The sequence below is a fragment of the Pistacia vera genome, unplaced genomic scaffold (assembly GCF_008641045.1).
Source record: "Pistacia vera cultivar Batoury unplaced genomic scaffold, PisVer_v2 Contig128, whole genome shotgun sequence".
Classification (NCBI taxonomy): Eukaryota; Viridiplantae; Streptophyta; class Magnoliopsida; order Sapindales; family Anacardiaceae; genus Pistacia; species Pistacia vera.
The window spans coordinates 64,592-76,526 of NW_022195335.1; the positions used below are offsets into that span (position 1 = coordinate 64,592).

The 11,935-nt window shown below is 37.6% G+C and overlaps 1 protein-coding gene across 1 annotated transcript; it reads right to left on the reverse strand.

Moving 5' to 3' along the window:
• Positions 1 to 9,077: 9,077 nt before the first annotated feature.
• Positions 9,078 to 10,049, reverse strand: LOC116121741. Its single transcript, XM_031407679.1, has 2 exons — positions 9,713 to 10,049; positions 9,078 to 9,400 (listed from the first exon to the last, which is right to left on the reverse strand). Exons 1-2 carry the CDS (start codon positions 10,047 to 10,049, stop codon positions 9,078 to 9,080), a joined length of 660 nt encoding a protein of 219 aa, XP_031263539.1.
• Positions 10,050 to 11,935: the final 1,886 nt, after the last annotated feature.

Genomic DNA, 11,935 nt, shown 5'->3' on the forward strand with positions numbered 1-11,935 from the left:
CAACGAAGTGCCTTATGCATCGATTAGTGTAGTTTCAGACTAGCCCAACGTAATTCTATTCCGAGCTATCAATTAGGTAGTGATTGGCTGAATCGATGTGTGTATCAAGACTATAGTGGATCGATAGAGGATTCATCACTCTCAAGTACGGGAGAAGTTATCTCACGACACAATTCAGTATATGGGAATGACACTAAAGCTGTGGCCACAGTGGGATTGAGTTGTTGCCCAATCTAATTTTTTATTTCGATCATTGGTCCAGTAACTGAATACAAAGATATCGAGGATAACTGAGGTTGACACTATTTCTATATCTCAGTCTCGATGAGATAATAGATGATGAAAGGAGATAACAGATGATGAAAGGATTTGATTGCACGGTAACTATATCATTGATAGGTAGTTGTTTCGCTGAATCTGAAACTATCAGGTGGCCATGATGCCTTGCTAGGGCCAATCTTGGTTTATGTGTAGTGAGACGACTAATTGGTGCCAATCGCAATACTACTCATTGTCGGTATGATGAGGAGCCTACAGTCACACACTTAGGAGACAGTTTAAGGATGGTTAACTATGGCAGGATATATTCATCTTTTAGATGAAAGGGCATATTGGTAATTTTGCTGTGTAATTAAATTTACTGAGGTTGTAGCCTATGTCCAATTTTATTATTGGAATAATTTAGCAAAATTAAGAATTTAATTATTGAAGTTAATATTAATATTTAACTAAATAATTAAAGAGGGACCTATGTGTGAGTCCACCTAAGTTTGATTGTTCCTAAACATTGGGGGTGGAATGGATATTTTGCTTTTCTATATAAAGAAAGCAAAAATAGGTTTTGAATATTATTCTCATTAGCCGTGGAGAGCATTCTTTGAAGAGAGAGAATTTCTCTCTTCTTCTCTTCACTCTTTCTTCCAAACCTTGATTCCTTAAAGCTAAGTGTTACAGTGAAGCCTAAAAAACGCTGTCGCATAGTGCTTTAAGTGACTAAGTTGTGCGCTGTCGTTTTAAGATGTGTGGGAGAATGCTGGCCGTTGATGGCAAGAATGATCCAATGGCTGAGATTTACACTTCAAGTCAACATTATAAGCAGCCCCAAATTGTAGATTAAAATCAGTATTCTTCTCTCTTTTGAAAGATAGTGAGTGCTTTCATTTTCAGTCCAAAAATCAGTGTAACTTCAGTGAGTGAGTGATTAGTTCTTAGTCATTCTGTGAGAGTTGTTTGTTCTTTCAAAGATTAGAGATACCAGGAAGAGTTTCTCTAGATTAGGAGTTACAAAGTGAGTTTTGGTTGTGTATGAGTGAAAGATTGATTGATCTTTGTTCTTGTAAACTATAAGTTTTTGATTAATTAGTGTGTTAGAGTCATGAAAGTGACTCCATTTTGGTGATAAAAAGACCGTATGTGTAATTGAATTGAAGTTATATTGAGACAATTAAGAGAAATTATGAATTTATGTTTAAAAATCATATTTTAAGTTTTTCTTACTAACTTGTCATGTTTGGATTGAAATTTGAGATTGTGTAAGTTGATTTTAGGATGTGATTTATTTTCTAGGGTTGATGTTGTCTCATTTATGCCATTCAGGGGTCAAATTATCATAATATTGGGGTTGATTTTGTCACTTTCAAACGTGTAGGGACCAAATGGTAATTTTTCAAATTTTGTATAAAACTACAGTGCAAGGCCACAGATTTGGTGCTTGCCGCCCACCAAAACCCTTCACATTCTACGATCAGATTCCGACGAGCTTCTCCGACGACTCTTCGTCTTCCTCGTGCGTATATCATCACCATCCCATCATCACCACCGTGATAACGCATCTCCACCGCAAATCACGCCACGTTTTCCGATGACGCTTCGCATTTCAGTAGTGTTGGGCCATTTTCCAGCAACGGTTCAGCTCCCCAGGACTGGATCTCCCTTCCCCACGGCCAGATCTACCCATTCCAAGCTTCAGCCACCGTAAAAACCGCCGGAATCCTCCATTTAGCGGTCACGCCTCTTTATCTTTCAACGCAGATCTTGCTCATTTCTGGTGACCTTTCACCTCCCCAAGACCTGATCTGAACTCCCCATCACCAAAGCTTTCCATCGGTACCTTCGGATCCCATTTCCACCACCATTTTCCGGAAGACCCGCCGGAAAATTAACCTTTTCTAGTGAGTGCCACTGTTCGTATTTCGAGCTGTCCGTTGGTCACTTTCGGCCCTTCTTCTTATCATATCGTTGTCGGTTACCTCCTCTCTGCCATGATCAGCTTCATTTCCACCGTTTCAGCCTCCGTCATCACCACCATGAGCGGCTGAGTTCCCGATTGTCTGTTATGGCGTAGGCGAGATCGAGATTGACTCCACGGCTCTGCTCATCAACTCTTGACTAGTTGGATGAGCCCAATTGTAGGACATTTGGTAGTATTGTGTTTTGAATTATATTTATTTTCATTTCATGTTTGATCTCGATACTTTAATATGATTTGAGCATAATTTGTGATGAATATTGCTGTCCATTGTGATTTAATGTTTTCATAGAACTTGCTGAATGATAAACGTTGGTTTGAAATAATTGAATGACGAATATTGCTTTTCATTACTTCGCATCAATTGTAATTGAATTGTGTTCGGATTTAATTTCATTTCTACTGTTGTTGCGTTTATTGTGAAGTTTATTGATTGGAAGATACAAGTTGATAAGTTGTACTTGTTAACATTGTACCAACTAATGGCATTGTCGTTTAGCATTTTTCGGTTAGTCGATGATAGTCTTTAACCAATCGATCTGTAACTAAGACAACGGGGAGACATGATAGATTATACCTAGATTGTCGGAAGCCATTTTATTGATTTGCCTAGCCTTGGAGGTTTAGGAAATTGAAGAGCGAGGAGAGGAATTGTGAGAGTTGGTCTTGAGTCAAACTGAACCCGTAGCGACAACGCTTTTAATATTGTGTTTTAGTTAGCAATTTATTTGATGCATTTAATTTCCTACAATTAATTAGTTTCCTTAGTTTTAATCAATCAATTTGCCAATTTCTCTTTCGTTAACTCAAATATACATTAGATTGTTAGTCTTGCTCTCTGTGGATTCCACCCTGCTTACCGCTAACTACGGTATTTAGGTTTAATTTTGTGACCGTGATGACCGGCTTGACAAAATTTTGCACAGTGAGCCCCAAATATTCTGGAGCTCAACGTGGATGTACTCTATCCAATCTTGGATAGGTGAACCATGGTAAAAACCTTGTGTTTGTTCTTGATTGTGTTATTGTGTGGATTGTTTTGGCTGTGTGATTGATTGATATTGGAGATTGATTATTAGGCTTGGATCTTAACACTAAGGATTGATTCTAGCAAAATCAATCTTTGGTCTCTGTCATACTGTATTCATGTGGATGATGTGAGTTTGATTCTATTCTTGAATCGATAGAGAAATCGCATTCAAAGATATTGACGGAGCCTCCAAATGCTGGTATAATCTAATCCTTGTTTGGATTTGTGCTATTTCAATTTAAGCATGTAAAATATATACATATCAGACCCTGATCTTGGGTTAATCAGAGTAATCGATGGGAAATAATTTTTATTTTCAGCTACTTCTGTTGAAGTAAATGATATTTTGCTGGAAATCATTTTTGCATGTTTGGTTTGAAAATTTGGCGCTAGTTTTTGAACTAAAAGGGGCTGTCTGTCAAATGGAGTTTCTGTCCATTTTTGGAAATGTATTTGTGTAATGTTTAGGTGGAGACAGTCGATGATTAAGGCCACAATATCTCAATGCAATTTGTGTTAGTTAAGAGTAGTTTAAATTGTATTATATTTAAAGTTTATTCACTACAAAGTTGTTGAAACAGTGGTGTATTAGGTCCATATATCCCTCTGTTAATGAATGAAAATATAGCCTGTTTTGTGCATCAGTTTTTCTCTTCTGTTTTAGCTCTCTCTCATACACGAAAAATCTTCATTCTTTTAGCTTTTGAACCCTGAAAAACCTACATTGGTATTAGAGTTGTTCTTTGATCCTTCAGGACCAGAATACTAACTCAAGAAAAGCTTCTCCATGGCATCCAGTTCTGCTCCAATCTCTGCTCCAGTTTTCAAAGGTGATCAGTACCATGTTTGGGCTGTCAAGATGAAAACATGCCTAAGGGGCCATGGTTTGTGGCAATACGTGGAGGAGGAGAAGCAAGTTCCCAACCTTGGACCAAACCCGACGCTGAACCAAATGAGAGTTCATGAAGAAGAAGCAGCCAAAGCCCCTAGAGTATTGTCTTGTATACATTCAGCCGTGATAGATCAAGTCTTCTCCAGGATCATGGCGTGTGAGACCCCTAAACAAGTCTAGGACACTCTCAAGGAAGAGTTTGGAGGGAGTAACCAGACAAGAAATATGCAAGTTCTAAACTTGAGAAGAGAATTTGAAGTACTCAAGATGCAGGAGGCAGAATCTGTCAAGGAATATGTGGACAGACTTATGGCTGTGGTGAACAAAATCAAACTGCTATGGGAAGAACTAACCAACCAGAGGGTAGTGGAGAAGGTCCTGGTCAGCTTACCTGAGAGGTTTGAAGCAAAAATTTTGTCCCCAGAAGACTCTAAAGATCTATCCCGAATCAGCTTGGCTGAGCTAGTTCATTCACTTCAAGCCCAGGAACAAAGGAGGCAGCTAAGGCAAGAAGACTCAACTGAGGCAACCATTTTTATAGGACAGAAAGGAAGAGTACAAGGAAGGGAAGACAAGAAATACAGTGGTGAAAAGAAAGAAAAAGAGAAAAGCAACAATCAAGGAGGGAGACATAGTGGACGTACCAAGATCATTTCCTCCATGTGTGCACTGGAAAAAAAGAACCATCCAGAATACAAGTGTTGGTTCAAACCTATCATACAATGCAGGTCATGCAAGCAGTATGGACACATAGAAAAGGTGTGTAAAAGCAAAGGAAACCAGCAAGAGCAGCAGGCTGCAGTGGTGGAGGTCCAGCAACCAAATCCAGAAGCAGAACAGCTCTTCATGGCTTCATGCACAAACCACAACATGTGTGATGATGTATGGCTGATTGACAGTGGCTATAAAAACCACATGACTCCAAATCTGTCAAGTTTTGTGAGCATTGATAGGTTGTTTCACTCCAAAGTCAAGATTGGCAATGGAGAATTTGTGGAAGTCAAAGGAAGAGGTAAGGTTATTGTCCCAACTCCATTAGGCACTAAATATATTTCAAATGTACTTTATGTACCCGAAATTAACCAAAGCTTGCTGAGTGTGGGTCAAATGCTAGAAAAGAACTACTCATTGCACTTTCAAAACATGTCTTGCATTGTAGTAGATAACTTAGGAAATGAGTTGATGAATGTAAGAATGCTAGGGAAAAATTTTCCAATAGAATGGAAAAACTCAGCTTTACATGCCTTGTCTGCAAAATGTATTGAAACTGAAGTTTATCACAAAAGGCTTGGACATTTTCATTATTCAGGTCTTAAGGAAATGAGGAGGAGACAGCTTGTTCAAAGCATGCTCGAAATTGAGGAGAAGGAAGGGGTGTGTCAAGTTTGCCAACTGGGGAAAATCAGTAGGCAACCATTTCCAACAAATTAATCCTGGAGAACTGCTGAAAAACTTCAGCTTATACACACAGATGTGTGTGGTCCAATGTAGGTGCCTTTTCTGAATGGCAGCAAGTATTTTCTGCTGTTTATAGATGACTTCACCAGGCTGTGCTGGGTTTACTTCCTAAAACAAAAAGGTGAGGTGGCTGCAATGTTTAAGGGGTTTAAGCAAATGGTGGAGAATGAAACTGGTTTGAGTTTGAAAACCATCTGAAGTGACAATGGTTCAAAGTATACCTCAAACCAATTTTAAGAACTTTGTGTAGGGTCCGAAATAAAGCACTAGCTGAGCACTCCTTACACACCACAATAAAATGGTGTGAAAGAAAAAATAGAATCATAATGGAAATGGCAAGATGTATATTGTTTGAGAAAAACTGCCAAAATTTTTCTGGGCTGAAGTTGTAAATACAGCAGTCTACCTTCTCAACAGGCTGCCAACTAAAGCCTTGGATAAGAAAACACCATTTGAGGCTTGGTATGGAGTAAAGCCAAGCATCAACCACCTCAAAGTATTTGGAAGCATTTGTTATGCTCACATTCTAGCCAGCAAAAGGAGTACGCTAGATGAGAAGGCTAAAACTGGAATTTTTGTTGGATATAGCAGCTTGTCCAAAGCATATAGGATTTACAATCCTAAGACCAAAAAATTCTTGGTTAACCAAGATGTAAAAGTAGATGAAGAAAGGTTGTGGAACTGGGACAGAAACGAAATTGAAGGAAGTAATATGCATGAGCAAGGAGGAGACTTAACAACTAATCAGGATGCTTCAGATTTCAGTTCTGATTTTGAAGCTGATTCTCCAGTCAGAGGAACTAAACCTTTAGCTGAAATTTATTACCGATTCAACTTGGCCTTGATGGAACCAACTTGTTATGCTGAATCAGCCAAAGTTAAAGAGTGGAGGACAACAATGAAAGAAGAACTTGACATGATTGAGAAGAATGCAACCTGGGAACTGGTAACCAGACCTACCGGAAGAAAGATCATTCAGGTGAAATGGGTTTATAAGAAGAAACTGAATCCTGATGGTTCAGTTAACAGACACAAAGCAAGGCTTGTAGTGAAGGGTTATGCACAACAGTTTGGGGTGGACTTCACTGACACTTTCGCACCAGTTGCTAGGCATGACACCATCAGAATTCTTCTTGCAATTGCAGCCCATTTCAAGTGGAAAGTCTTCCAAATGGATGTCAAATCTGCTTTCTTAAATGGGTGGCTTAATGAAGAGATCTTTGTGGAGCAACCTGAAGGGTATATGGTTGAAGGCAAGAGGAGAAGGTGTATCTCCTTAAGAAGGCTCTTTATGGATTAAAACAGGCCCCTAGGGCCTGGTGCAGCAGAATTAATGAGTTCTTGATAAGTTTGGGGTTTGAAAGAAGTCCAAATGAGCATACCATATATGTTAGAGAGGCTGATGATGAAAGGATATTTGTATCCTTGTATGTTGATGATCTTCTGGTGATAGGGACTGATTCCACTAGGTTGCTGGATTTCAAGAAGGAGCTGCATAAGGAATTTGAGATGACCGATTTAGGGGAGATGAGTTTCTTTTTGGGAATGGAAGTATGGCAGTCTCCTTATGGCATATTTATCTCCCAAGAAAGGTATGCTAATGAACTACTCAAAAAATTTGCAATGGAAAACTGCAAACCTGTCAACACACCTCTGATGCAAAATCTGAAGCTGTGTAAAAAAGATGGTGCTGCTAAGGTTGAATAAACTAAGTATAGAAGCATAGTTGGGTGCTTGTTATACTTGACTGCAACAAGGCCGGACATTATGTATGTAGCAAGCTTACTCTCTAGGTTCATGAATGAACCAAGTGAGCTGCATTTGCAAGCAGCAAAAAGAGTCCTCAGGTACATTAGAGGATGTCCAGACCTGGGAATATGGTTTAAAGAAGCTGAAAATTTTAGTTTACATGGATTCACTGACAGTGATTGGGGTGGCTCCTTAGATGATATGAAAAGTACCTCTGGATATGTGTTTTTTTGTGAATGCAAGTGCCATAAGCTAGAATTCAAAAAAGCAAGAGGTGGTAGCACAATCAACTGCTGAAGCTGAATATGTTGCTGCTGCTGATGCAGTCAACCAGTTGGTTTGGCTAAGAAAAATTTTGAAAGACTTAAGGCTGGAACAGACCCAAGGAAATGTGCTGCATTGTGACAACCAATCGGCAATTGCTATGTCCAAGAATCCAGTACTCCATGGTCACACAAAGCACATCAGAATCAAGTATCATGCAATGAGAGAGGGAGAGCAAAATGGTGAGGTAAAGCTGATTCATTGCAAGGGAGAAGAGCAAGTGGCTGACATAATGACCAAACCCTTAGGCAGATCCAAGTTTGAAGAATTAAGGTTCAGACTTGGAGTTTCCAACAAAAATATCAAGGAGGAGTGTTGAAGTAAATGATATTTTGCTGGAAATCATTTTTGCATATTTGGTTTGAAAGTTGGGCGCCAGTGTTTGAACTAAAAGGGGTTGTCTGTCAAGTGGAGTTTCTGTCCATTTTTGGAAATGTATTTGTGTAACGTTTAGGTGGAGACAGCCGGTGATTAAGGCCACAATATCTCAATGCAATTTGTGTTAGTTAAGAGTAGTTTAAATTGTATTATATTTAAAGTTTATTAACTGCAAAGTTGTTGAAACAGTGGTGTATTAGGTCCTTATATCCCTCTATTAATGAATGAAAATTAGCCTGTTTTGTGCATCAGTTTTTCTCCTGTTTTAGCTCTCTCTCATACACGAAAAATCTTCCTTCTCTTAGCTTTTGAACCCTGAAAAACCTACAGCTTCTACCCATCGATTTAGTAACATGATGTGGCTGTTTGATTAGTCTGTTTACCAGCTGCGTGATTCTTCATCTGACTTTCTCTTGAGGGCTCATAAAGAGGTTGTGTGGTCAAGATGAGAGGTTGGCTGACTTGTAGGTACTGTATTCCGAAACTGCATTTGATTGTGAACCATAGGAGTGGGAGTGGAGAGAAATTGTGTTGGAATGGAGTTAGAACACGGAGGTTGTGTATTAGCAAAATATGCTTGTGTAGGAGCCATGATCTGTGAGAATTGTTGCGACATGTTATAATCCATCCCAAACTAAGGTCTATGATTCTGATGTCCTCGAAAGTTTGTGTCAAACCGGTGATAACATTGGAGAGCCATGTGACCAGTTTTTCCACACAACTGAGAGAACAATCTTTGCTTATAGAAATTCCTGCCTCTACCAAAGGTTGGATTATAAAACTGAAAATTCTGAGCAACCTGATAGGTATTTTTATGTTCATTCTGGTTTGGAGACGGAGATTGTGTAAGGTGTTTGGATGATCTGAATTATTATTCATTGGTATTTTTGTGGTGAAGAGATGGACTGTTTGTTGGCTAGAAACGCGGCAGCTTCACGGAAGCCTATGTAAGCTATGTGTTGTTTTCCTAACCTCATCTCACGTTTGTGTAATAGGAATTAAGCCTCTTGCAGAGATACCTCACTACTTCTTATGGTTAAGGCTGCTACCATGGCATCATATTCAGAGCCAAGGCCATCAAGTATGTATAGTAGTAACTCTTCATCACTCACGGTCACACCACTAGCAATTTCCTTCATTTTCAACACATATTCAAATATGCTAGAATTATCTTTCCTATTAGTTTGCAATTGATTTCTTAAGTGCAACACTCTAGCCTTAGAATCAATAAGAAAATGCATCTCTAAGGTGTGCCATGTATCATAGGCAGTTTCACAATTTGCTGCATGCCTGAACATAGTTTCTGTTCGTTTTTTAGAAGCTGGTCATTCAAAGAAAGAAGAGGGATGAAACTTAAAAGCTGGACATGATTTTCATTAGACAAAACCTGCATATAACATACTTCAACAACTGTTTCAACAACCAGCCGAAACTTTTCCTTAATCTAAGCTAAGCCACACAAAAGGCTAACAACTTCATTACAAAAGTTGAGTCATTAAACAAAGGATTAACATTAAACTACAATATATTTTAAGTTACTAAGAAGAGAAGCACTCCCATGCAGTCCATGCAGAGTAGAAACTCTTCCAGGTTTCACATGCATTTGTCAATCTACTTCCAGCACAGCATCAACCTTCAACAGTTTCTGATATAGAGGAGATTAACCAGCTGAACAAGAATTGATCAATTTTCTTCCACATTACATGTTCAGAATCGATTAATCTTTTAGATTCATCGGTTGAGGACAGAATAGGGGCAGAAGGACAAGGTTTTTCACTTGTAACGAAACTTTCCAATTCGTAAGCTTTCAAGACTGGAAACACTTGAGACTTCCAGTAGGCATAATTCCTTTCACCTAGTTTTACAGTAATGGTAGGTAGTGTGTTGTTCAGAGTTGAAGATGAAAATGAATTTGTCATTTTCTCAGCTGAGGCAAAGCCTGAAGGAGAAGGTGTTTTTGGATCTGCCATTGACGTCTGTCAATAGCTCTATACCATGAAAAGGTTCACACAGTAGAGAGAGAAACCAAGAGAAAATGAAAACAAGGAATTCTAATTTTTATTCTTACTTCAGTACCAAAATTCTTTCGAAATTTATACAAATATTCATGTTCATCTCATCCGTTGATTATGAATTTAACAAACACAACTATATCAAATCTTGTCCATTCGATCTGCAACTTGCGTTTCTCTGCAACTTGTAGTGCAACCTGCATGCATTAGAGAGGGCGAAAAGCATGTGTAAACATTGGCGCAAAATTCTGTTTTTCTTGAGTTGTTCCGCTTTGAACCAGAACGACATGAAGTCTTACCTGTAATTTACAACTCTGTTCTTGCTCTAACAGCCAATGAAAACGAAGGTTAATACTAACACAATGGCGAGATTTCATACATTAAAAACAATTTCTCTTAATTGTATTGGTTATTTTTTGGTATTTTATTTATCATCATATGGGTTATTTAGTAAGTAAACAAGATGATAGTCAAATTACAACACCTCATCGTTTTGGTTTTGCCATATACAAAAGACTCCATGACGATAACATATTTTTCACAAGGACTAATTTTCATGGCCACCTCAAGCCTAAACGTGGCTCTGTCGATGTGGATCTATTAGCAGTACCTCACTGATGGACTAAAGAAGTCCCACTTTTTAATAAATTTTATAATGACAGATTTATCCTTATATTAAATTATTAAAATTAACTTTAGTTTCCTAATCTTTACAAGTAGTTTTGATACTTACAATTATCTCATAAGCCCTAATTTTTCTTCATCCTATTCAAATTATTCTTAAGACGATAAAATAGTTTAATGGCAGAACAAGATTCGCAATGGGATATAGTAGGTTACAAGCAATACAAAATTGAAAGTTTAAATTGCTTCACATTGTTATTGTTTTTATCAAAGTATTAGTACCTATTTTAATCTATATATTTTTTGTGTTGTTTAACTGTATTATGTTCTTGAGATTTATTTTAAGAATAACGATGATGAGGTGTATATATATTAACTCTTTTAAAATACGATAAAAAGTAATGAAAGGCATTAATGGAATTTATGGGTTGCTATAAGAAAAAAAAATTAATTTTAAAACTTTGAAATTAGATGTCTTAAGAAATAAGCTTCTTTAGTCTATTATTGGGGTGTCAATAGCCCCACTCTTGTTTTAATTCACTTTGAACTTTTTGCTTAAAAGCCATTATGTTTCCAAGCCCACAGAGGGTGGATAGTCCAATAACAAGAATATAGGAAATGTTTTTTGGTTATTATAAAAATGAAAGATAGCAAAGGAAAAAAAAAAGATCTGTAAATGCAATCTTTAGTTATTGATTTATAATCTTTACTTTGAATTGATTGTTAATTTGAAAATTTGAATGCTTGTATTTCCAAACCAAAATAATAACCATTTTAAGGTGAATATCTAATGTGTTAGAGTTGGTTAACTCACTTTGGTGTTAGATTACCATTTTAAGTGCAACAAAATATTTTTACCAAGTAGATTAGGAGATTTCACATTTCAACATTTTATCCACAAGACAATATTCAAAGTTGATCTACGATACAGTAAAAAGAACTCCCTGTTCAACTTTACACTTAGCACCGCACTCTGAATCCTTAACGAGTTGAAACTCCTTGGACCTTCTTCACACTAGGAACACACCGAGAATAGCTTGTGAACCACCAAGCTTCAAGCACCGACCCCAAGCACCAGCATCAACAAATGAACCATGTTCCAATAGCCATCGAGACAATGAATTATATGGTGAGGTTTGGAACAAAATGAAATTAACCTATGAACCTTTGAAGAGAAAAATATACTCTATGAAATTTTAGAGTACAAAGAAGAATAAAAG